Source organism: Microcaecilia unicolor, chromosome 3 (assembly GCF_901765095.1).
Source record: "Microcaecilia unicolor chromosome 3, aMicUni1.1, whole genome shotgun sequence".
NCBI lineage: Eukaryota > Metazoa > Chordata > Amphibia > Gymnophiona > Siphonopidae > Microcaecilia > Microcaecilia unicolor.
Genome location: NC_044033.1, coordinates 220,227,499 through 220,253,289, shown reverse-complemented (window position 1 = coordinate 220,253,289; position 25,791 = coordinate 220,227,499). Strand labels below are relative to the sequence as shown.

The 25,791-nt window shown below is 40.5% G+C and overlaps 1 protein-coding gene across 1 annotated transcript in view; it reads right to left on the bottom strand.

Moving 5' to 3' along the window:
• The window catches only part of LOC115464387 (vomeronasal type-2 receptor 26-like), a 55,486-nt gene that overhangs the window by 25,082 nt on the left and 4,613 nt on the right, over nt 1-25,791 (bottom strand). The window contains exons 3-5 of the mRNA XM_030194773.1: nt 21,244-21,535; nt 14,926-15,723; nt 11,381-11,608 (exon numbers count right to left, since the gene is read on the bottom strand). Coding sequence (XP_030050633.1) covers nt 11,381-11,608; nt 14,926-15,723; nt 21,244-21,535 — 1,318 coding nt within the window. The remainder of the gene's footprint in view (nt 1-11,380; nt 11,609-14,925; nt 15,724-21,243; nt 21,536-25,791) is intronic.

Here is a 25,791-nt window from a genome sequence, read left to right as displayed (position 1 = left end):
CACTATATGCGGGCTGCAAAGAACAAATACTGAGGAAACTTCAAACAGTCCAGAACACAGCAGCCAGACTCATCTTCGGAAAACCAAAATACGAAAGTGCAAAACCCTTACGTGAGAAACTACACTGGCTCCCACTCAAGGAACGGATCACCTTTAAAGTATGCACCTTAGTTCACAAAATCATTCACGGTGAAGCTCCTGCATACATGTCTGATTTAATAGACCTGCCACCCAGAAACGCTAAAAGATCATCCCGAACTTTCCTCAACCTCCACTTCCCTAAGTGCAAAGGCATAAAATACAAAGTACTGCATGCATCAACCTTCTCCTATATGAGCACACAATTCTGGAATACACTACCACGCAACCTGAAAACGATCTACGAATTAACCGACATCCGCAAACGATTGAAGACATATCTCTTTGAGAAAATTTATGGCAAGGATCAAAACATATTCATTCACACTAATAGAAATGCATCAATACACTCTCTTCTGAATTTTCCTACCCTGTATTACACCACACCTCAATCTCCACCCACAAATACAATTGTGATACCCTATGTCCTCTGCTATTGTTCTATCGCCCTATCTTTTCCCCATTGTAACATTCCAGTGTTTCCACGCCCTAAATGATGTCTTGACTTGACACTGTTTTCCCATAACTCTTCACAATGTAACTCATAATTGTACTGTAACACATTGTATTTCCATCATTCACAATAAGTAATTGTTAACGTTGGAGCAGGATAACAACTCGGTATCTGTAGTTTGCTTTGTTTTGGAATGCAGTGAAAAGCACAAAAAAGTGTTGGAGTGGTTTTGCAGACAGCGAGACTTTCTCATGTAGCAGAAAAAAAAAGAGGAATTTTTTTTTAGTTGCAGTCTGTGTTACTTGATTCACTTGCATAAAAGATAGCTGTATTTTGTTTTTTCTTTTTTCCCTAAATTCCTGGCATAGCTTGCTTGGTTTAAAGCTGCTCTGTCTATGGATTTCTCATTGTAGCCCTGTTAGTTACTGTTCCTTAGGATAACTGTTTTGTGTCCTTACACTTTTGGTTAAACATAGCTATATTTATTTATTTTTTCCTTTCTTCCCTAAAGTTCTGGCAGAGGTTGTGCTGTTATTTCAAGCAACGTTTCTTCTTTCGGTTGCTGTCCGTCATCAATGTGTGTGTGCGTGAGTGCCGATTGGCCAGTTTTTTATGTGGGCGTTTTCCTTTCAATACGCTGTTTTTCCTGCCTTGTAATGCTTTATTTTAGCTGTGCAGCATGAGTTAATTGCATTTTGCATTTAAATCCACCTGCTTTCTGTTTCAAGGGCCCTGATCCAGAAACCAGAGGATTATTTCAAATGCAATACAATTTTTAATTTCCAAATTATAGGCTCTTTCTTGCTCTATATTTCTTAACGGTCAGTCAAGGCTGCAGCTTTGTTTCCTTCAGTACGATTTTGTTTTACAGGTTATCATGAATTCTTCTGAATTTTCTATTCCTAGTTTTCAGGGCTACAGACTGATGTTCCCGAGGTCTGCCTTTAAAAAAAAAATAATAAAACCTTTACAGTTTATGAACATTGTACTCCTTGTATGACTAGGTTTGACTTAAAAAAGTTTATGATTATTTTAAAAGTCATGTGTTGTCTCACATAACCCTTATGGTCGGCAATAAAGAAATTACTTTCCTGTGTAATGCATTTGATGAGGCAAAATTAATTTCCTTATCCTCTGACACTATTATATAGCAAAGAATGCATACTACAAGAACCATTGTAAAATCATGCCCACTATTGCATTTCTATAGCATAATCTAAATTATAACCTCTTAATTCCTTGACTTTCAATTGTTCATCTGTCTTTATGTGGGGTGGGGGTGGGGGGGTTCCTTGCAGGAGAACCGATAAATGTTTAGGTGCTCTCCGTTTCACTTACACTGCTATTTGGCAGCACATATACTAAAATTGGAATCCTAATTTTTGTAATATAGTCTTATTTCTATATACTAAAATTTGACTGTAAGGCGTATATCAAAACAAAACCAGGAATTGTTGTTGTTAAGCATTTTTATATACCTTACAGTACAGTATTTCATACTCTTACAGTGCATTTCTAGGCAACTGTCTAAGTTTGCTCTTGTTTAATTTGCCCTCACAAGTTATTGTTTTAAAACTTTTTCCCCTTCCTTACAAATAGCCACATGTCATTAATGAGCAAAACAAAAGGGAATAATAGTCATATCAGTATCCGATTTTCAAACGTGCAAATTAATGACATGTGTCTGTCTAATGATTTTTAAGCAGCAGCTTGTTGGTAACATATCTCATTACCCAGTTAAGCAATTGTGCATACATTATGTGAATTGTTACTTGGGGCCTAGACAGAGGCCCTCATTGTTTAATTGATTTTTTGTTTGCAGTCTTTTTCCCAGGTTCGTAAAATTGTCCTTTTACCTTCATTGACACCTTCCAGTACAAGCAGGACATTACATCATTTGAACCCTGACTATGTGACCAATGCTCGTACTAGTCTTCACTGAAATTATGTCCTGATGTTTTTTCCCCCCCCAGTTTATGCTTTCTTTTAGGGAGCATATGTATCCATGTTCTTCTGATAATTGCCTTGTTTTCATTAATTCTTTTCAATCCTCCATGGTATGCAGCGCATATGTAATACAGGCTGTAAAATCATTCATTTATTTCTATAGTCTGGATCCAATTCCAAATGGCTCATCTTATTGAACCACATACTATACTCATATATTAAAGCCTGATTCTTTGTATGGGACAGCATTCTTAAAGTTGAAACAGTGTCGGATACCTATTTTGAAAATGTATTGGGATGACAAAGGGCTTTGTGCAGCCCTGTCTAAATTGATACCATCGATCACGGTGGCGCCGCCCACAGTACACCTGACAGAGTTTACATGTTGCTAATTCATATTTCTGATGGCATGCTAATTTTTGTAATGCAGTTTTCTTATTTTCAGCTGGTTTCATTCCTCCTACTAAGATTGTACACAACTGCCTTTAACTTTCTTACATTGGTTTCAAAACGTAACATTCACTGTTGGATTTTGATTTACAAGGATACATTTAGGATAAATTTTACATTCACTGGGAGATTTACTGTAAAGTTCCTGCCTGTTTTTTTTTCTTTCTCTGTTGTGTCCACATACTAAATGCTTTTAAACTTTGTCCTGCACTTCCCATTTTACTTAAAGTGTTTAGTTTATTAATTTTTGTATCACTGGGGAACTGAGGAACTGAGTTCGATTCCCACTTCAGGCACAGGCAGCTCCTTGTGACTCTGGGCAAGTCACTTAACCCTCCATTGCCCCATGTAAGCCGCATTGAGCCTGCCATGAGTGGGAAAGTGCGGGGTACAAATGTAACAAAAAATACTCTACCTTACGTAGTTCAGATTCAAGAGCAACTGCTTAACAGGCCCAGTAAATCTAGATGAATGTTTACATCAAGAAGAAGTTAACATATTTTGTGTACCCTGCAACTTGAAATGTTTTGTACTGTCCCAGAACAAGGACAGCACCTAGTTTGCCCCAATTGGTTTAAATTCCATTCTCTTTACATTTTGTTACAATACATGTCTGTCTACTCCAATATTAAATGTGTTATGTTCTGTATCCTAGGTTGCTGAGATTTCACAGACATCCCTCCCAGGAACATTGGACCTAAACGAGCTTTTACATCATGACGTGGTTTAGTTTTTTATATACCTTGCCTGAAACTAATTTGTGCTGCTCTTATTTGCCTTCTATTTCACTGCATAATAGATAACTTGTTACCATTATTTGCATACTTTCACGCTTTGTTTTATATTATTTGAATTTGAAAACTTTTTCTCCTACTTGTGATTGGACAGAATTACTTTCCTCCCCTAAGAAATCGCTAAAGGAATTAAAGAATGATACTTTTTAAAATTTACAATTCCTATATGATGATCTATTACGATTGTGTATTGTGGCAGATAAAGTATGAGTGGCCCATTTATAAAGAGATTTTTTTTTTGGTTTGTTGAAAACAAGAACATATTGTGAATCACAACAAGTAGTTTAAGCCACCCGATACTCATGTCACAAATGGTATATTGGGGAAACTAAACATAAGATTAAATATCGAATTGCTCAACATTTAAGCAATCTTAGATTTCAGCACTTTGAGACCACCCTTGGTAGACAGACCACTGGATCATGGCTATCCATCAAGATGAAGATCTTAGGTTTATAGTGATATTGCAGATCAATAATCCCAGGGGAGGCAATGTTAAGAAACTTTTAGTAGCTAACGAATACTGTTTTCGTACTTATTTTAGCCACCAGAGGGAGCTTCCATAATAATGATTTACTGTTATGTTTTGCATTGCTGGAAGTTTAATTGCGATATCGATGGATGAAAAATTCCCATTCCTTTTTGGGTAATTCTGTGAAAGCTTATAGGGATGTTCCACTTAATAGTGAATGAAACATTGTCAAAGTCGTTTGCTGCCAGTTGAATGCATTGTTAGAAAGTCACATGGCACAATATCTGGGAAGAACACTGCACGTTGATTAGATGGTCAGAGCACGTGAATGACGGTGTAGACGTATGTTGTACTGGTTATACAGGGAAATGTATATGGTATACTCTTTTGTATTTTTTATTCCAAATTAACTTCAATTACATTTGCATAATGTATCAAACCTGAGCTTATGCCATTTTGTTTAAGAACTGCCCACACATTACATAGATTGTTTCACTTGTTAGGAACTCTGACCTTTATGACCTCATGTCTATGAAATACTATTAAGTCCTCATGGTTCTGCTCTGTTTATCTTGTATTATTGTCTTTCTTCAAAGTCCCCTTATTTACTCTGAGTTGGCATCCTTTTGAAGCATGCTGCGAGACTAGTCTGATAACAGTGACATCTAAAGTGACACCTACGGCTGCATTACTGGAAGGAGAAATTTTGCACTAATTTGTGTGATTAAAGACCTGCTCCATTTACTGGATGAACTGTTGAACTCTACCTCAGTGATTACACTATTGCTCTGATTGCAGGATTTTTACTTTTATGTAATTTCTGTTCTATTTTTAGTTATAATGCTTTCTGTCTGCTTACTAGCTGTACACTCATATGTTTCCACATGTTTTCCTTCTATTTTTCTGTATCTGCAATCTTATCATTCACCTACTGGCTGCTGTCTTCCTTCTGGGCAGATTAGCCATTTGTGAGTCTGCAGCCCATAATAGATACACTAACTGTCCATTTACATGACAGTCTTTTACAGATAGATAAAGAAGTACCCTTCCTGGATCAGGCACTCAACAAGAGGGATGGTAACAAGAATATTCACAGCATACCAGTTTTCCCAATACTTCTCTGTCTAATGTCATTCCAGATCAGTTTACACACATAATTTGGAAGCAAATTGAGGCCTTTTCAGCCACGGCTGTAAAGCTGCAAAATCATACTTCCTGATTCAGATATCTGAAATCTGCTATAAAACTTGAATCAGCCATACTTCATACTGTATGATTGGGGACTTATGGTTCTAGAGTTTTAATTTATTTCATTGTTTGTCATTATTCTTACTGCCTTGCTAGCAACAATTTGTTGATAAAAAAAACTTTACTTTTTGTATTACTCCAACATTTGTGGAAGAACTGCTTTACCCTTTTAACTCTCTCATGTCTTCTTTGAGTTGGGACCCTGGTCCTGATGATACTGATATTTTAGAAACTATTGACCTCTATAGGATTGTCCTACTTAAACTTGACCTAGACCTAATACAGGAGAATTAGTATACTTTTGGCTGATCTCATATCAGATACTAGATAGAGATTCATGCCCTTGGTTCTTTTTTAGGCAAATGGGGAGATTGTTTTGAGCTGTTTGAAATTGTTCCTACACAAACCCGCTGGGGGGCCATCCCTTTTCCGCCTCCATCCTAACTGTTTTTTCATTTTCTGTTGTTGGTCACTGGTGTTCACGGATCCTGAACCTATTGAGCTTGGCTAGGTCCAAGCAGGAGACTGGGTCCTTATCAAGGTCATCAAGAGGGAAAAATTGGGTAACCAGAGTAGACCACCTTCTTGCAAGGGTAAGCCTGGCTGCACAGGGGAGGTGCTTCAATAGGAATCTTCGTCTCAAACCGATGAAGCAAACAACAAACCAAGTGAGAAATTAGGGTTCAAATGGAAGCCTTAACATCTGATCCAGATGACCCACAGTACAGTAATAATTCTCAAGTCCACTACAATCGGATGCTGGAGAACTTCACTCAAGTTTGATGCTGAGTACCTGCTGCTTAACTACTACACAAACCTTACACTGCTCCTGTGTAATCTGGACACTTTTGCATTTGGACTCCTACCCCAACATCTGCTTTATTTGAAGGACATTCTTCCTATAACCATCTATCTGATCTTTGCCCTTCACCTACTGTTCTATCTGGAACTTGAGACAGACTTTGCATTGTGGACTTTATATTTTGGACTTTTGCCATACTGAACTATTTGCCATAATGATGAATTTGTTTTTTTATTCTTACAACTGTTTTTCCTCTTTACATTCATATGACTCCTCATATGTCATGTCTGCAGCTTCTGTTGCATAGTCTTCTAAAGCTATGCTGTCCGCTGCTATTCTGGTTAACACTTCTTGTATTGTGGTTAACTGTCCTGAATTCTTTATTAGTCGTATTCATTGTCCACTATCCCTTTCTCCTGTCTTTGCAGCTTTTCTTCTTATTTTGGCCCGTTTATGTATTTCCTTTTCTGGTACATGTCAATACTTAGGTCAAGTATTAGCTTCTGTGACAGTTTTTCCTTTTAATTTTATTTGTGCTGTTTTTCCTTTTATGTATATTTTCTGGCACTATTCTACTCCATTATACCCATGTATTCCTGGGAATGCTTCTGGTATCTGTACACCTGTATGCTTGATTTTCTATTCCTGCTGAATTTTATTTTCTAGCACTTCCCTTGATGTAGTTTCTTTCTTTACTCCTGGTTTGCAGGTCGCTACTTCTGCTGAGTGGCTTTAAGAAATTTTGATATTATATGTTGCAATTTATAATTTAGTGTATATCTGCTCATCCTGTTGTTTTTTCTGTTGGTGATTGTTTTTCAGGTTTCTGTCCTGGTGTAAGACATATGTCACCATAGTTTTAATGGTTAATGGCCCATTTTTACTCATGATGCTATACCATTGCTTTATATTTCCCTTTACACATATCATTTTCTCCTGGACCCCATTTTTGTTCTTAAATTCTATTTTTGTTTTAATTATTAGTTTTTTTTGCACAGTCATTCCTTGTGACCTTTTCTCTCAGAGGCACTTCCAGTATTGGCTCTGAAGAACCCAGTCCTTCATGTTTACCACCACTATCTGTGCTCCTTGTGTGTGAAAGGTTTCATGCTTCTCGCTATTCAGCCTTTCAAGAGGGAAATGTATATGCCTTCCTATGCTTGTCCTATGACTAAGGGCTAGGCTTAAGGCCTGTACTGTCAGTTTGGTTCTCACAAGTTAGCCTACTAACTCAGCATCTTGTGTAACAATCATTGCCTTCTCAGGAGTTGAGAACTGACACTTCATAACATTTGTTTGCAGCTGAGTATGCTTTTCATATAAGGTGGATGTAACCTTGATAGTTGCTAAGGGACTGAGGACACAGTGAAGCCTACCAGTATGTTGCATTTGTGGAGAGAGACAGAGAGAGGACACAAGGGTATTGTTCTTTGTAATTTTTTTTGCTCTGTGACTAACTGCACGCTATACTGATAATTGACTAGCCAATGGCCACAGACTGTTCACGTGCAAACACATCGGAGTTCTCTTTCTTATTTTTTCAGCTGTTGGGGCTGTAGTGCTTTCTCTTTCCATGGGGGCTAAGGGACAGAAATACACAATGGCTTACCCATAGAATTTTATGCAACTTTAGCAGATATTTTTAGTCCCAAATTGCTTATTTTATTTGACCATCTCCTTCTTCACTCTGGTGATAAGGGTTCTTTCCTAGAATCTTAAATTGTTGTCATCCACAAACCAGGCAGAGACCCTTCTAATGTCTCAAATTACTAACCAATCTCTCTTATTAATATTGACACCAAGATCTATGCCAAAATTCTTGCTAATCACATAAAATCTGTGATATCCTCACATTCATCGTGATCAAAATGGTTTCATACCTGGTAGAATGTCCAGTGATAACGCTAGACTACTTTGGAATATAATAGCTCACACACATGACGTTGACTCTCCATTAATAACCCTTTCCTTAGATGCAGAAAAAGCCTTCAACAGAATCGAATGTCCCTTTCTCTTCAAAACTCTCCAATGGTTTGGCTTTGGTGAAAAGTTTCTCAATATGATTAAATTACTTTATGAGTCTCCTCAAGCCTTTATTTTCACCAACAGCATCACTTCTCCAAAATTCACATTATATAGAGGCACTAAGCAGGGTTGTCCCCTCTCCCCCCTGTTATTTAATCTAGCCCTGGAACTCCTTGCTATTTCAATCCGCTCAAACCAAAATATTTTGGGAATTAAGCTTCAAGATGACCACTATAAATTATCCATCTATGTTTCAGACATATCCATCAACTCGTTCCCATGATGTTACTGATGTTATTCTGTTTCACTATATTTTCAAATGTAAGCCACATGGAACCCAAGTTTCTTGGGATAATGTGGGATATAAATCTAAAAAAAAAAGTCCTTTATCCTCCACCTTTTATGGCACTGCCTATCCAGCTAGATGGTGATAGCAAAAGCAAAGCCATATTGATGCAACTCAAAATAATCTGTTCCTTAGCTGGGCCCTAGTCTTACCATATTGAAAATGCAACCATGCCATGCCTCTGTGGTTTTGTTCCGCTAATAAGTGAAATGATTAACTGGATTTCTTGAAGTTATTATATATTCTTTGGATGCATGACTAGGAACAGAAATGCACGCTTATTTATGCAATATCACAATTCCTCATGTACAGCCACAAAACAACATTTTAGGGTAATGTTCATAATGAGCGTCTTTTATTATAGTCCAGATAGAAGACATTAGAGTTTTCAGTTTGGCCATAGTATAAGTCATCACAAGAACAAAATATGTGAAAACCAATGGACTGCATTAAGTGCTTATAGCCCATTTAGGAGTCCTTTTACTACGCTGCAGTATAAGGACCGCAGGAATTTTAGACTTTACAGATGGACAATGAATAGGCAGTCCGTTATTTCTAATAAGCTTTTACTATTGTTTTCAATAGCATTTGCTATTGTTTTGGGTGAACCAATCTGGCGGCAAATTCTGCCTACTGGTGGCAAGCTCCGCCTGTCTCAGATCAGCTGCCGATACCTAGTCCATTACTGCTATTCGAATATGAAACGATTTTAAAGAAATTATTTGTAAATGATCAAATACAAACCTTGGTTTGTATAAATCAATGGGTCTGATATTGAAACCAGGGGAGGCAAGCCGGCTAAGTCCCGCAGTCAGCACCGAGCCTGGACATTCAATGCCGGGCTGTTTCCAGTGACTGACATTGAATATTCAGAGGTTTTATTTGGTCGATTTAAACTTTAGTGGCCAAATGAATATTTAGAGCTGACCAGTTAAGTTTAAACCAGACAAAGATAACCTGCTGTTTAGGTGGCATGATTTGATCGCCAAACTTATCCAGTGATGCGTTGAATATTCGCAGATAGCCAGTTAGCTGCTATATGCTGACCTGAAATATAAAGCGGGAAATGGTGCTCATCCCCTGCTGAATATCAGAGATAGCTGGTTAAGTGCTATTTAAATCGGCAAGGAGTCATTCCTGTCCGGTTAAATAGCGCTAAATATCAGGAGAAGCCCCGACGCTGGCAGGCTGACTGTGAATCACCGGTGCCAGAGGGAGAACGCTTCGGGAAGTAAAAGTGACCTCGCGGACGGGAGAGCGCGGGCAGAAGAAGAGATAGCAAAAGATTAAAGACTCGGGAGGGAGCAGAAAAAAATATTTATTGGGTTGAGGCGCATAGTCACCATTTTTTTAAACAGCTGTTTAGGGGAGCGACCGCTCCCCCTGTGCCCCACCAGGCTACGCTTCTGCATAGCTCCCTTACCTTGGGTGCTGAGCCCCCCAAATCCCCCCCAAAACCCACTCTGCACAACTATACACCACTACCATAGCCCTAAGGGTGAAGGGGGGCACCTACATGTGGGTATAGTGGGTTTTGGTGGAGGTTTGGAGGGCTCCCATTTACCACCACAAGTGTAATAGGTGGGGGGGGGGGGGGTTGGGCCTGGGTCCACCTGCCTGAAGTGCACTGCACCCACAATAAACTGCTCCAGGGACCTGCATACTGCTGTCAGGGAGCTGGGTATGACATTTTAGGCTGGCATACAGGCTGGAAAAAAATGTTTAAAAAATTTTTTTGGGGGTAGGAGGGGGTTGGTGACTACTGGGAGAGTAAGGGGAGGTGATCCCCGATTCCCTCTGGTGGTCATCTGGTCAATTGGGGCACTTTTCTTTGAGGCTTGGTCCTAAAAATAAATGGACCAAGTGAAGCCAGCCAAGTGCTCGTCAGAGCCGGCCATCTTTTTTTCAATATCGGCTGAAGCCGTCCATCTCATAACCACGCCCCATCCCGCCTTCCATACCCTTCCGAAACGCCCCCTTTAACTTTGGCCATCTCTGCGACAGAAAGCAGTTGTAGCCGGCCAAAATCAGCTTTCCATTATACCGATTTGGCCGGGTTCATGAGATGGCCGGCCATCTCCAGATTTGTGTCGGAAGATGGCCAGCGATCTCTCTCGAAAATAAGCTGGATAGGGGCTCTTTTACTAAATGGTGGTAAAAGGGGGGCCCTACACTAGCAGCGGTGACTGTATTTGCAACACACCAGGGTCACTTTTACTTCAGGGGGTAAAAAGCCCCGAAGAAGAAACGGCCATGCAGTAAGTCCACACTTGCCGCATGGTCATTTCGGAGGGATCACTTACCGCAACAAATTGAGGTGGCATTAAGGGCTCCAGAGCTAACCCGGTAGTAACTGGGCAGTGCTCGGCGCTGCCCAATTACCCCTGAGTAACCCTCTGAGGAAATATTTTTCCAATATTTCAGCATGCACTGGAAATGCCACCTGATGGGGGTGGACCGGTGGTTAGAGCTGATATTCAGCAAAAGTAACCAGTTAAGAACTGCAAAATTTCAGCAGATAGCCCTGTACAAATGATTTAAATGGCCAGAAGCCTCTCCTGCCTGGTTAAATAACTATGAAAATCGACCCATTAGAATTGTACAAAATCCAGTCATGAAGCCAAATTTCTACTCTTCTCTATATAACAGCATGCAATACCTCTTGTATTATTAAGCATCTTATATAATGTTTTATCACTCTAACCTGGGTAAATGAAACCTCCCAAACTATCATTTTTTCATCGATTGTAAAATCCTCTCCAGGGGGAGCAGAAGGTTTATAACTTCCAACAGTTTCATATTTCAAAGTCCCATTGGGGAGATGGATCAGATTAATAATATTGTAGTCAGTGGCTTGGTCTCCGTTCTCATCAAAATATATCTCTTCTCCCAGACTGTTTTTAAAGTGCACATTCTTCAGATAATGATGAAGCTAAAAAAATAAAGGGCACATTTTCAGGAATGCCTGGAACTGCCAATTTTCTATTTATGTATGTATTTGAATAAGAACATTTCTGATCTGTCAATCAGTTTGATGCTCACTCACTTTGGCACACATTACAAATCAACTGTTAATCCGCAAAAAAATCTTTTCCGGAGATGGGAAGGCGGTAGAACGAGAGGACATGAAATGAGATTGAAGGGGGGCAGACTCAAAAAAGATGTCAGGAAGTATTTTTTTTCACGGAGAGGGTGGTGAATGCTTGGAATTGCCCTCCCGCGGGAGGTGGTGGAGATGAAAACGGTAATGGAATTCAAACACGCATGGGATATGCATAAAGGAATCCTGTGCAGTAGGAATGGATCCTCAGAAGCTTAGCCGGAATTGGGTGGCGGAGCAGGTGGGGGAAGAGAGGTTGGTGGTTGGGAGGCGAGGATAGTGGAGGACAGACTTATACGGTCCGTGCCAGAGCCGGTGATGGGAGGCGGGACTGGTGGTTGGGAGGCGGGAAATACTGCTGGGCAGACTTGTACGGTCTGTGCCCTGAAAAAGGCAGGTACAAATCAAGGTAAGGTATACATATATGAGTTTATCTTGTTGGGTAGACTGGATGGACCATGCAGGTCTTTTTCTGCCGTCATCTACTATGTTACTATGTTACTATGTTTACTAAGGTGTGCTAGTGTTTTTTGCTAAAAGTTCGTAAGCGTTAATCATGTAGACACCCATAGAAACATCATGGGTAAGAACACGGTTAGCGCGTGGTAATGTTTAGCATGCAGTAAAAACACTAGCGTTCCTCTAGCATGGCTTCGCAAACAGGGTAGTGACTCCTAATGTGGACCCTAACATCATTTAGCCATAATTTCATTTATTCTTCCCTAAGTGCATCATTTTGCAATTGTCCACATCGATTTGTATCTGATGTTTGGATGCCCAGTATCCCAGTCCAAAAGGACCCCCCTGCAATTTCTCACAATCCGCATGCAATTTAACAATCTTAACCGCCCTCCGACTACCAACCAACTCCCCATAGCGTTCATGCCCACTTATAACAGAAATATGAAAAAAAAAACACTTTTCAACCGCGAGAAGGACCGCGATGGTTTGGCAAAAGTTCATTTGAGAATGGAGTGGATATAGCACCGTTCACAGAAGAGAGTGTCTATGAACAACTTGAAAAGCTAAAGGTGGACAAAGCCATGGGACCGGATGGGATCCACCCCAGGATATTGAGGGAGCTCAGAGAGGTTCTGGCGGGTCCTCTTAAAGATTTGTATAATAAATCCTTAGAAACGGGAGAGGTTCCGAGGGATTGGAGAATGGCGGAAGTGGTCCCTCTTCACAAAAGTGGTGATAGGGAAGAAACTGGAAACTACAGGCCGGTAAGCCTAACTTCTATTATTGGAAAAGTAATGGAAGCGATGCTGAAGGAAAGGATAGTGAATTTCCTGGAAGAAAATGAGCTGCAAGATCTGAGACAACATGGTTTTACCAAAGGGAAATCATGCCAAACGAATCTCATTGAATTCTTTGATTGGGTGACCGGAGAATTGAACCATGGATGTGCTATAGACATAATCTACTTAGATTTCAGTAAGGCTTTTGACATGGTTCCCCACAGGAGGCTCAAATAAACTGGATGGGCTGAAGATGGGACCCAAAGTGGTGAACTGGATTAGGAACTGGTTGACGGACCGGCGCCAGAGGGTGCTGGTGAATGGAGTTTGCTCGGTGGAGGGAAAGGTGAGTAGTGGAGTGCCTCAGGGATCAGTGCTGGGGCCGATTCTGTTCAATATACTTGTGAGTGACATTGCTGAAGTGTTAGAAGGTAAAGTTTGCCTATTTTGCGGATGATACTAAGATTTGTAACACAGTGGACACCCCGGAGGAAGTGGAAAACATGAAAAAGGATCTGAAAAAGCTAGAAGAATGGTCTAAGGTTTAGCAATTAAAATTCAATGCAAAGAAATGCAAAGTGATGCACTTAGGGAGTAGAAATCCACGGGAGGCGTATGAGTTAGGCGGGGAGAGTCTGCTAGGTACGGACGGGGAGAGGGATCTTGGGGTGATAGTATCTGAGGATCTGAAGGCGACAAAACAGTGTGACATGGCGGTGGCCGTAGCTAGAAGGTTGCTAGGCTGTATAGGGAGAGGCGTGACCAGCAGAAGAAAAGAGGTGTTGATGCCCCTGTACAAGTCGTTGGTGAGGCCCCACCTGGAGTATTGTGTTCAGTTTTGGAGGCCGTATCTTGCTAAGGATGTAAAAAGAATTGAAGCGGTGCAAAGAAAAGCTACAAGGATGGTATGGGATTTACGTTACAAGACGTATGAGGAGAGACTTGGTGACCTGGACATGTATACCCTGGAGGAAAGGAGAAACAGGGGTGATATGATACAGACGTTCCAATATTTGAAAGGTATTAATCCGCAAACGAACCTTTTCCGGAGATGGGAAGGCGGTAGAACGAGAGGGCATGAAATGAGATTGAAGGGGGGCAGACTTAAGAAAAATGTCAGGAAGTATTTTTTCACGGAGAGGGTGGTAGATGCTTGGAATGCCCTCCCGTGGGAGGTGGTGGAGAGGAAAACGGTAACAGAATTCAAACATGCGTGGGATAAATATAAAGGAATCCTGTTCAGAAGGAAGGGATCCTCAGGAGCTTAGCCTTGAATGGGTGGCAGAGACGGTTGGGAGGCGGGGCTAGTGCTGGGCAGACTTATACGGTCTGTGCCAGAGCCGGTGGTAGGAGGTGGGGCTGGTGGTTGGGAGGAGGGGATAGTACTGGGCGGACTTATAGGGTCTGTGCCCTGAAAAAGACAGGTACAAATCAAGGTAAGGTATACACAAAAAACTAGCACATATGAGTTTATCTTGTTGGGCAGACTGGATAGACCGTGCAGGTCTTTTTCTGCCATCATCTACTATGTTACTATGTTACTGCCCACACCACTCTCAAACCAATCACAGCACAAAAGATTTACTTGACCCCTGAGGCAGGCCTTTGTGCTGAAACACGGCCTTGTTGGGTTGGTTTTATAGCTTTTATGAATTAAAGACTTTTACACTTTGATATCCTCCTTGAGTGTACCTCACTTCTTTGATTTGGCTGTCACATATTTGATTCCACTTATAATCTGAAGAAGAGTTTTTGAAATGAATGCAACACTCTAGACAACACATACAGTAAAAATAAATCTTTTAAATAAATGGACAACACAGAAAGATTTGAACTTCACCCTTTACTCCACAAATTGTTACCAATACTGTTTTCTGAATATAGCATTCCTTTAGAAAATGATGTTACCTTCCATGGTAAATAATCTGATAATCTCTGTCGGTCTCCATTCCACATGGTGGTGTTCCCAGAGCCAGAGAAAAGCATTTCTTTCAGTGCATGTGCCAGGACATAGACAGCATTGTAAACGTCATAACTGTTGGCAAAGTGGGTATTGTGACAGTGGAACATGCCAGAACAATCTTCATCTATACTGCAGGATCTTTTGATGGTTTGGGGGCACTGGTTGCTACACAGTCCAAGCCACCAATCTTCAATTGCAATATAATCAGGAAACAGAATAGGATTTACCTCACGTATAAATTTTAAAAAACTTGGAATAGTTTTCTTTATTCTTGTGAATAGCAAGGTGTTATTCTTGAAACCAATTCCCACTTGATGGGATAAGTAAAACTCAGCTTCAGTTATGGTGATAAAGATCATACCAGGTATACTGAAAATACTTAACTCCCAAAACAAACTTATTGTAATCTCATTATTAAAGTGAGCAATGATCACATTAGTTGATGATTTATGAATAGTCTCATTAATTTTGTCAAATCTCTCTTTTGACAAATCATTGATGTGACTGATTATTTCTATGAATTCAATGCAGACTCCATTCTGCTCAATCCCTTCTTTCAGGATCTGGACAAACCTTTGGCTGCTGTCATCATCAGGTGCAATGATACCAACCCAGGTCCACTTGAAATGTTTCAGTAACTTCACGATCCCAGTACAAATGTTAAGAATGCTGGGCATAGCCTGATATAAATACGGAAACTTAATACCATCACTCATGAAAGGATTCTGAAAAGTATAGCTGATCTGTCAAGAAATGTAATTAATTCAGAATTATCTTTGTCTTCCAGAGATTGAAGGAGATATCAACTAAGCTGTGGTAAAATATCTTATTATCACAGTTCAATTTACTGCAGGAGTCAATAACACAACTTGTAATCATGGTCGGTCTCACAACCTGTATTATTTGTCTGCCATTGAGCATTGGGCTACTAATATGCAGTCCAATGCTTGTGGGCACCATCTTATAGGAGCCAGTGCCCATTAAAGTGGTGTTCCCCATGTCTCCAGAACAGACTCTCAACCGTTTGAAGCCACCTTCTCTGCTAAACAGATTACCAGCCCCTTCAGTTAACCCTACCTCCCAGAACCAATAGCCCCTAAATTACATTCTCAGACCCGTCATTCCCTTGATGTCACTGCCAACATCTCAACTCCCCACAGATTCACTAGACCTACCTGGGGGTTCCCTGCTGTCTTGCAGCTGGGGTCGTAGTGATCCCAGTTGCTTCTACCCAGTGGTGTGCTGGTAAATTTTTAACAACAGGCTCTGTCCCCGGTCCACCTTTGCGCACCCCCGTCCACCTATGCGCCCCTCATCCACCTCTGGGCCCCCCCCCCCCCCCCACCAAATTGCAGAGCTGGCTATAGCCGTTGAGAGAGCCTGTGGTGGGTGGCAATGTATTACTCTCTCCAGGAAAAAAAAATAAATGATCCCATATTCCAATCTAATTCATGTTTAATGTGGGATAAAATGCCATAAATAAGTAAATAAATATAAACTTTTAACGTTGAGCACCTGATTCTCAAAGTGGACATATTCCAAACACTACAATGAAAATAAAATTGTTTTTTTTCTAACTTTGTTGTCTGGTGACCTTGTTTGTCTGATCATGCTGGCCCAGTATCTGATTCTGCTGCTATCTGTCCTCTTAACTCCGTTTCCAGGGCTTCCTTTCCATTTATTTCTTTACTTTCCTCCTTTCTTCTTTATTTCTTGCCCTACATCTGTAAGTAAAAGCTGGGTCCTCCGCAGACTTGACTGTCCAGTGGATCCAGCTTCTGCCTATTTTCTCCATCCATGTGCAGTATTTCACCTCTCTTCCTTTTCCCTCATCTCATCTCCTTCCTCTCTCTTCTCTCCCCTCCATCCATGTCCAGCATTTCTTCTCTCTCCCTCCCCCTCCATCCATATGCATCTCCTTCCTCTGTCTTCCCTGCCCTCCATCCATGTCCAGAATTTCTTCTCTCTTCCCTCCTTCCATGTGCATCTCCTTACTGTACTCCCTTCCCTCCCCTCCATCCATGTCCAACAATTCTCCTCTCTCCATGCCCTCTCCTTCATCCATCCATATTGTGAAGAGTAAGGGTCTGTCCTGTCCTGGGTAGGCCACTAGAGAGCGCTGTTTCCATAGAAATGGGGAAAATGCCCAGGATGTGTCACTAGAGGGAGCTAGTAGGAGAATGTCTAGATGGAGGTTGCTAGGACCAAGCAGAATCCTGGGCTGGAAACAGGCGTAGGTTGTTATGGGCTGGGTCTTGCCTGGAATTAGGGGGAAGAGCCTAAAGGGGCGGAGAAGCTAATTAACCACCTTATACCTGCCTGAGTGGTAAAAGAGAAGAGAGAAGCTGGAGATCTGGCAGCTGATGGAAAAAGAGCCCCTTGAAGATACTGGTTGAACTCTGTGGAGTTTTGGTGGACTGTGTGTAGATAGAGCTATTTATTAAGAATAAGGAACTAGCAGCCAGGGGCTGGAGGACAGAGCTGTACCCTCAGAGAGAAAGCCTGAGGAGTGACCCAGGAACAGAGGGTATACCCCAGAAGAACCGGCAGCAGTAGGAGGGCAGATGGAACAGGTCACCCTGAGTTGAAAAGGGACCCAGGCGCCTGAAGGTTGGTGTGTTCAGGGTGTTGGGAACAGGTTGGTTGGAGTCCTGCTCAAGAGCCACAGGCCAGTGAGGTCTGCTGAAGAGAGGGAAGAGAAGTCTCATCATAACAACAATCAGCAGTCCTTCTCTCTTCCCTGTTCTTTTCTCCATCCACTCACTCATTTCCAGTACATTTCCTTTATCCATTTATCCCCAAAGATTTTTTTTTTCTGCGCTTTTCCATCTGTACACAGTGAGTTTTTTTTCTCATTTTCCTTTCCACTGCAATCTATGTCCAGTGATTATTCTTCGCCCCCACTCTTCTTTCCCATTCATATCCACCTGCCCACTCTCTTCTCCCCCCCCCCCCCCAACATCCTTTTTTTTCCTGCCACAGCACCCTGCCTGGTTTTTTTTCCATTTCCAACAATTTTTATTGATGACACTTCAAAACTAAAACACAATCCACATTCAGAATATACAGAAATTCAAAAATGAGTTCACTAACAAACTAAATTATTTGCTACTTACAGTCACCAATCTTTTTTCGTTATGTTCCCCCACATCCTCCATCCTTATGCTTCAACATGTAAACATTGTATCATTTACTATTGTATTATTTACTACTCCACCTTATAGTATATTTCAACATTAATATAATAGAGAAGTCAACAGAATATAATACTAACTTCATGTAGAATAGACACTCAACTTTCCATAACAATTACTCTGCTCTAGAGCATACATAACAGTTACAAACTTAAAGTACCCTCAATTCCTACTCCTCCTTGCCCCTCCCCCACCCCTTCCCCTACAATTCCCCCTCCCCCTTCCGATTAACCCATAACTACCCGATACACTGTTATTATCATATCTTATACGATTATAAGCTATTAACAATGAGAATTATTCCTCGCTGCATCATTTTGTCTAAGTAGCATCCCCATATTTTAAGAAATTGAATTTTCCGTTTACAGTACCCCTTAGCTTCTTTAGCCTCCCAGACTAACAATCGATGCACCTGGTTATGCCAATGTCAGAAAGTCGGCGGATTGGCCGTGGTCCAATGTTGCATATCACATTTCCGTACCTAGTCTGGAGCATTCTCCTTGCAGTGGGCTGCAGGTAGTATTACTACTACTACTACTTACTACTACTTAGCATTTCTATAGCGCTGCCAGGGTTACGCAGCGCTGTACAAGTTTATTAAATACTTGGGGTTACACCTTCCTTTGGATTTGATCCATTTATATTCTCTCAACATTAACCATTTATTGAAGGATACCAGGACCAGGTTGAAGAGCTATAAGCGTTATTCCCTCTTCATGTTGGGGAGAATTAGCTTATTTAATTTGTTCCTGGCCCTGAGATGGCTACTTCTGTGTATCAGCCTTTATGGGCCTTGCTGTCTGAAAATGCAATGTCGATGATGACAAGAGCTTTACTTTCTGTGAAACCTGTTTGTACTTGGAAGACAGCCTTTTCTATTGCTGGTCCACTGTTTGGAATGCTTTCCCTGGCACATTAAGGTTGTGTAACAGTAGAACACAGTTTTATAAACTGGTGAAGACACACCTCTTTCTGAAAGCATGGACTTGAAATTGTAGATCTTTTATTGATGTAAAAAGAGTTTAATGAAAATGAGCTCAACTTCTGCTTGCTTTAAATGTGGTCAGTTGAATGTTTCCCTGGGTCATATGCTGCGGAAATACTCATCTGTACAATCTAATTGGCAACGGGTTCTGACCTTTATCACCAAGATGTAGTTCTTGTTGATCCCCCTACAGTCAAGTCTTATGTTCAGTGTTACTCCTGAAATACAACCACGGCGGTGGAGAGCTAGTAGATTTCTTTGCTGGGACACTCTGATGATAATGAAAGTGATCCTTTCTTCATGGTTGTCCGAGAAGGCCCCCTTGGAGCAATCATGGAGAGCAGGTATGATTCATGCTCTAACTATGGAGCGGTGATGGATGCAGAGCTTGGACTCACCAGAGGGCCTTTAGAATCAAGCCATATGGGAACCCTTTTGGTCTACCTTGACTCATTATGCAAGAAGCAGGATCTTTAATTGTTGACAGAGTTTACTACTACTACTTATCTTTTCTATAGCGCTACTGAACGTATGCAGCGCTGTGCACTGGACATAACGAGACAGGCCCTACTCGACAGAGCTTATAATCTAATTAGGACTGACAAACAGGACAAATAAGAGATAAGGGAATAACTAAGGTGGAAATGATAAAACATGGGTACTGAACAAATGAATAAGGGTTAGGAGTTAAAAGCAGCATCAAAAAGGTGGGCTTTAGCCTGGATTTGAAGACAGCTAGAGATGGATCTTCGTATACCAGCTCAGGAAGTCTTTTCCAGGCATATAGTGCAGGAAGATAAATAGAACAGAGTCTGGAGTTAGCAGTGGAGGGGAAGGGTACAGATAAGAGAGATTTACTCAGGGAACAGAGTACCCTGGGAGGAGTGTAGGGAGAGATAAGAGTGGAGAGGTACTGAGAAGCAGCAGAGTGAATGCACTTGTAAGTCAATAAGAAGTGTTTGAACTGTATGCGGAAATGGATAGGGAGCCAATGAAGTGATTTGAGAAGAGGGCTAATATGAGCATAGCGACACTGGTGGAATACAAGTCATGCAGCAGGAGTTTGGTTTTTTCTTCTGTTCTTGACCAGCACCCAGAGGAACAAGGAGGGAAGTGAGGGGAGGTGGAGGGACTAACTGATGAAGCAAAAAATACCCAAAAATATGCTAAGTATGTTATTTTTATTTGTTATCACCTGTTGTATGATTTTCTTGGAATCATTCCACTCAGTTGTACTAGTTCTGTTGGGTTTTCCTGTTAACATACTTAATAAAAATGATCTTAAGATAAATTCAGACTAAAATAATCTCATTGATTTTGGGATTTGTTTTAGGATTTTGCCCTGTTGCAATGTATACTGCAAAACGTGACCCTTGACGGCATACAGCAGAATTGGCAACGAGTCTTAAGATAAATGAAACATTTAATACAAAATATTTAATATTGAAATTGAAATTATTATTATTATGAATACAATTATTGGGAAGTGAAAGCATTAGAGGAGTTGATGAAGAGTCCTGGTGAATCATGGTGAAGAATCCCCATGTAAAAAGAATCATCAGCCGAGGATCAGGTTAAAACTCATGTATCAATGAGAATGGACATTTAATTGATGTAACAGCGTTGCGTGTAACTGTATGTATAAGTGAGATAATGCCAACTTAAGCAATGCATTGAAAATATGATGCATGTACCTTGACTGTGAGCTCTCCCTGTCATGTGTCTCTAAAATGATTACAAGCACATTTCTTACACACACTAAAGCTGACTGCAGACGATATTCAGCCCATGGCAGTCAGTGTTTTTATACACTACCATGAGCAGAAGTAGCCCTGGATATTCAGTACTGGGCCAGGAGGGGTCACTGGTACTGAATATTGGGAGCTATTTGAGACTTAGCTGCCAAACTATTTTCAAATTGCCCTCTTCTGTTCAGGTAGATGTGGTAATTTTCAATTGCCATCCTTTTATTTCAGCAGCTTCTATGTGTTTGTGGATAGCAATTTGGATATAGTTTTATGAAGATGATCTGTCAAAATGGATTATATAATAGGAAATAAAGTAAAATGGAAATGTCTCCTTACTTGTGGGAAGTGGTATATTGAGAGCACATTGGATATTTGACTTGATCTCTCTCCTGGAAGACCTTCAATGATAGCAGCCAGTGTGCCAGATGTTTGGCAGTTATAATTAATGACTGGTATGTCCATTTGTGAAAATATATTCATGGCAGCCTTAAACTTTAAGAGTGAATGACTATAAGAATTATAAATGTGAAATCCCAGCGTGAGGTTGGGTAAGAGCTCTGAGCTGTTGTTAATCTCCTCCACTGCAGAAACAAAGGCCAGGAAGTTGTAGATGTTTTCTGTATTAAAACTGTAATGAGATTCAGTGTCAGATTATGTACAATAAGCAGCCAAATAAAAGATCTAGAAACATGAATTCTAACTGAAAAATGATTTGAAACCTATTTCTTCTGTCCACCAACCAAAGTCATATGTCACTCCACAATCAGTGGTCTTGAATTGGCCTTAATAAGTTTCTGCACTGCAGAAGATTTATCCTCAAAGAAAGGTCAGACCAAACTGTGTTGCGTGATGTCTCTCTCAGCACATCACTAGTCTCAGATAGGATAGAGTATCCTATTTAACTTGAACTGCCTTAAGGCAGGGACTGAGATTTGGAAATGTCTTAGTGTTTTCAAAGCTTGTACATAAATGCAACCTTCTCCCCAGCCCCATTCCCAGGAAAGCCTCTGCTCACTCCATGCAGCATTACATGTGTACAGGTTGAATGTACATAATTGTATGAACAAGTCTGGCACACAATTTTGTAAAAGCCTGTTTCCTGCATGCAAATTATTGCTTTATACACATATATGATTTCGAAAATGACCCACCATGGGGATAATTCTATATAGTTTGCTAAATGTTAGCAGCTAATTAGACAAATGCATATGTAGCAATAAAGAACATTTTACCAACATTTTGTAATATCAATATTATAATTACGACCCACCAAAGAAATGTGTTTTAAAAATTTTACGGAATTTCATATAGTTCTGTTCTCTCCGAATGTTTAATTTAATTTAATTTAATTTTGTTACATTTGAACCCCGCACTTTCCCACTCATGGCAGGCTCAATGCGGCAGGCAATGGAGGGTTAAGTGACTTTCCCAGAGTCACAAGGAGCTGCCTGTGCCGGGAATCGAACTCAATGGAAGGGAGTTCTATTCAGGAATAGTAGCTACAGAAAAGATAGTATTCGGTGCTACAATGGGGCTGAAATGGCACTTCGATACCACAGTGCACTCAAGTGCTATTCTATATTCAACTTGGCAAGCAGAAGGAGTAGCGTACAGACCCCTGATGTAGGCTTTTTGCAGAAACACAGTGCTGTGTTGGGTCTTGATGAATAAAGAATTTGTTTACTACATCTCTTGTCCTTCTATCATTTTGGGGTAGAGCCCTGCTACCTCCACTACTCCTTCTGCTGGTTTCCTCTCACATAGTGACACACAGTCCTCCGCTTTTGCGGTGTCCCGTCATTCTATAACTCAGTAAAATGTGATCTAGTGCATAACTGCAAAGGGGCATTGACATAGGAGGGGCTGGGTCATGTCATAGGCATTCTGATTGTATTGAATACTATTAGATAGTATTCTAAAAGAGATCTGGTCTTTATAGAATTCTCCCTCATGGACTAGATTCAATATATCAAGCCTGAACGTTCCGGGCATAGTTTATAGAATAAGCCTAAATTTGGATGCAGTTATTTAGAATACTCTGAGCAACGGTCCACACAACTAAATTTAGCCACAACCAATTACGCCAAGTAAAACCTTCTGTAAATCTACAACCATAAAATATGCAAGGAACGGGTATATTCTATAATAATGCGCATAGATTTTAGAAATGCCCATGACCTGCCCGTGACCATACAAGCAGGCAAAAAGAGCTACGGTGACACCAAAGATGATGCAAACAAAACGTCCAACGGACTCAAAGATTTCACATCAGAAGTTTTATTCAAAGTATATAATGGACTCGACACAAATCGTGCTTCGGCCACAGAGGCCTCCTTCAGGAATCCCTGTGAAGTGTAAATACATAACTTCTCAGCACTCAATCTATAGAATTTGAAAGCAATGTCCTCGTCTCTGATATATCAATTCCAAACCAGCAAACATCCAGCTGCTTTTGATGCACTCTGAGGCCCCCTTTTACCGCAAAGGGTGAAAGGCTGTCTCTTTTAAAAGAAGTGACAGTACAGCAAGTGAACCACTTGCCGCATGGCTATTTAAACACCATTGCTAAAAAAAATTAAATTTTTAAAAACATTTCTAGCACTGGAAATGGCGCTTGCTGGGGGTGGGAACTACCGGTAGTTCTGGATTAGTAAGCAGTAAGCCCCCACAGTTATTCCGAGAACTGCTGAGCTCTTGGGACTCAAAATACCATCAATCAACCTTACACTTGATAGACAAAATTCTGCAGGTGAATAGATGTGGCCATCTGGTTATCTAACAATATGTAGCTGTTATAGGGATATCAGGGATGCATTAGGGAAGAACTTGAACAGGTCAAGAAACAGCAGTAGCCAAGTGTTGATGACATTTCATGGATTATGATGTTGGAAAACTAGTCATGGAAAAAAGTTATTTACTGGTAAAAGGAAAACATATTCTTATTAAGCAATAGACCTTTGGACAGAGAAGGTCAAGAAAAAAAATCAATGACAGAAGTTTGGTGACTGACAGAATTTGCCAACCTTATGTACAAAGGTGGAAGTGTTTCAGAATCATATATAGTCAACATATTAAAACAATTTGGATATGAAAAAGAGTTTTCAAACCTTTGATTTTCTAACAGGCTTTTTAATAAGAGAAAAATAAGTAGCATTTTCCAAAGAATCAATTTCTGAAAGTCAAGGTATCATTATAGTACGTTGGAGAAAATAAAAATATGTTTTAGAAAGGCAGGTGGATAGCTGAGGTGGTAGGATTACAACCCTGGTGCAAATGAAACATACATGTGACCTTAGTGTAAGAAGGAATGAAGGAGAAAACCACAGACTGAGTGTGATTGGTCTCAGCATAAATGAGCAGACTGGATGGAACAAGAGATTCTCATCTGCTGATACTTTCTATTTCTATAAGACAAAGTATGAATTTGCAAAGAAATTACAAGCAAAATTCTAAAGGTTTCCTTTTTTGTTCCACACATTTAATTAATTTACATGTGGGTTTTTCTCATCAATTTGCATAGACATTGTTGAAACACATTTCATTTACTTTCCCAAATATAAGAATGTTTTGGTTGAAATTTAGGTGCTAGTTGTCAGTTTAAAGTTTCCTAAATTTAGGAGCCAAAAATTCAGACAGCAAACTGCAATGAATTTTCCAAGAAAAGGTGCATAAATGAGTTGCCTACTATTGTATCTAGATAAGGGGGTCAGCACTGTTATCCAGCTAGTGGCAGTATCACCTGCTATCCTAATACCTTAGGACACCCTGGCACTATCCGCACAAGATAGACGCTTTACTTTTTTGAAAATGGCTATATTTCCTATTCAGATTTGGGACATTTAGTGAAAAACGTCCATAGTCAAACTTAGACTTAAGACTAATTGATTTGTAAAAAACTTAATATTTCGTTTTTACTTCTGTATTCAGCTGTTTCACATTTGACACTACCGGTTCTATCTTATTGTAATTGTCCAATCATGTAACCAGTTATTGTGTGTGACTCAGTTCTCTTTAAAATGATTGTTTATTGTTAATTCTTAGTTGATTGTACTCTGACAAGAATGGATTAAGCCGATTATAAATACCCTAATTAAATCAACTTAAAATGCAGAGGGGTCTGTAAGGATTTTCAAGACAGTATACAGATGATCAGCAGCACTTGTCCAGCTAACAGGTGGAGGAGTAGCCTAATTGTTAGTGCAACGCACTCTGATCCTGGGGAACTGGGTTTGATTCCCACTGCAGCTCCTTGTGACTCTGGGCAAGTCACTTAACCCTCCACTGCCCCTGGTACAAATAAGTACCTGTGTATGCTATGTAAACAGCTTTGAATGTAGTTACAAAAACTACAGAGAGGAGGTATATCCAGCCCCATTCCCTTTCCCCTCTTTGTGGAAAAGTGCTTTGCACTATTGGCACATTCATTTCCTTTTTCTACTCCATACCCACCAATGTTTTAGGAACCTACATTTGAAATTCTAATGCACAATAGGATCCTAAATATAAGTAATCTAGGGGCCACTTTACTAAGCCGCTTAAGGCTCTAAGCAAGCCCAACGTGCACCAAAATGGAGTTACCACCTGGCTACCATGTGGCTCTTGCAGTAATTTCATTTTTGTCGTGTGTCCGATACAAGAGGCTGAAAAATAATTGTTATTTTTGGATTCGCATATCAGACGCGAATCTGATGCTTGTAGGTCTTTACTGCATGGTTACCATGTGAGACTTTGCCACTAGGGCAATGGCTGGCGGTAAGGTCGCAGACCCAAAATGGACGCGCGGTAATTTTGATTTTGCTGCACATCCATTTAAGGCAAAAATTTTAAGAGGCCTTTTTTACAGGCGTGCTGAAAAATGGATCAGCGCGCGCGCCCAAAACCCGT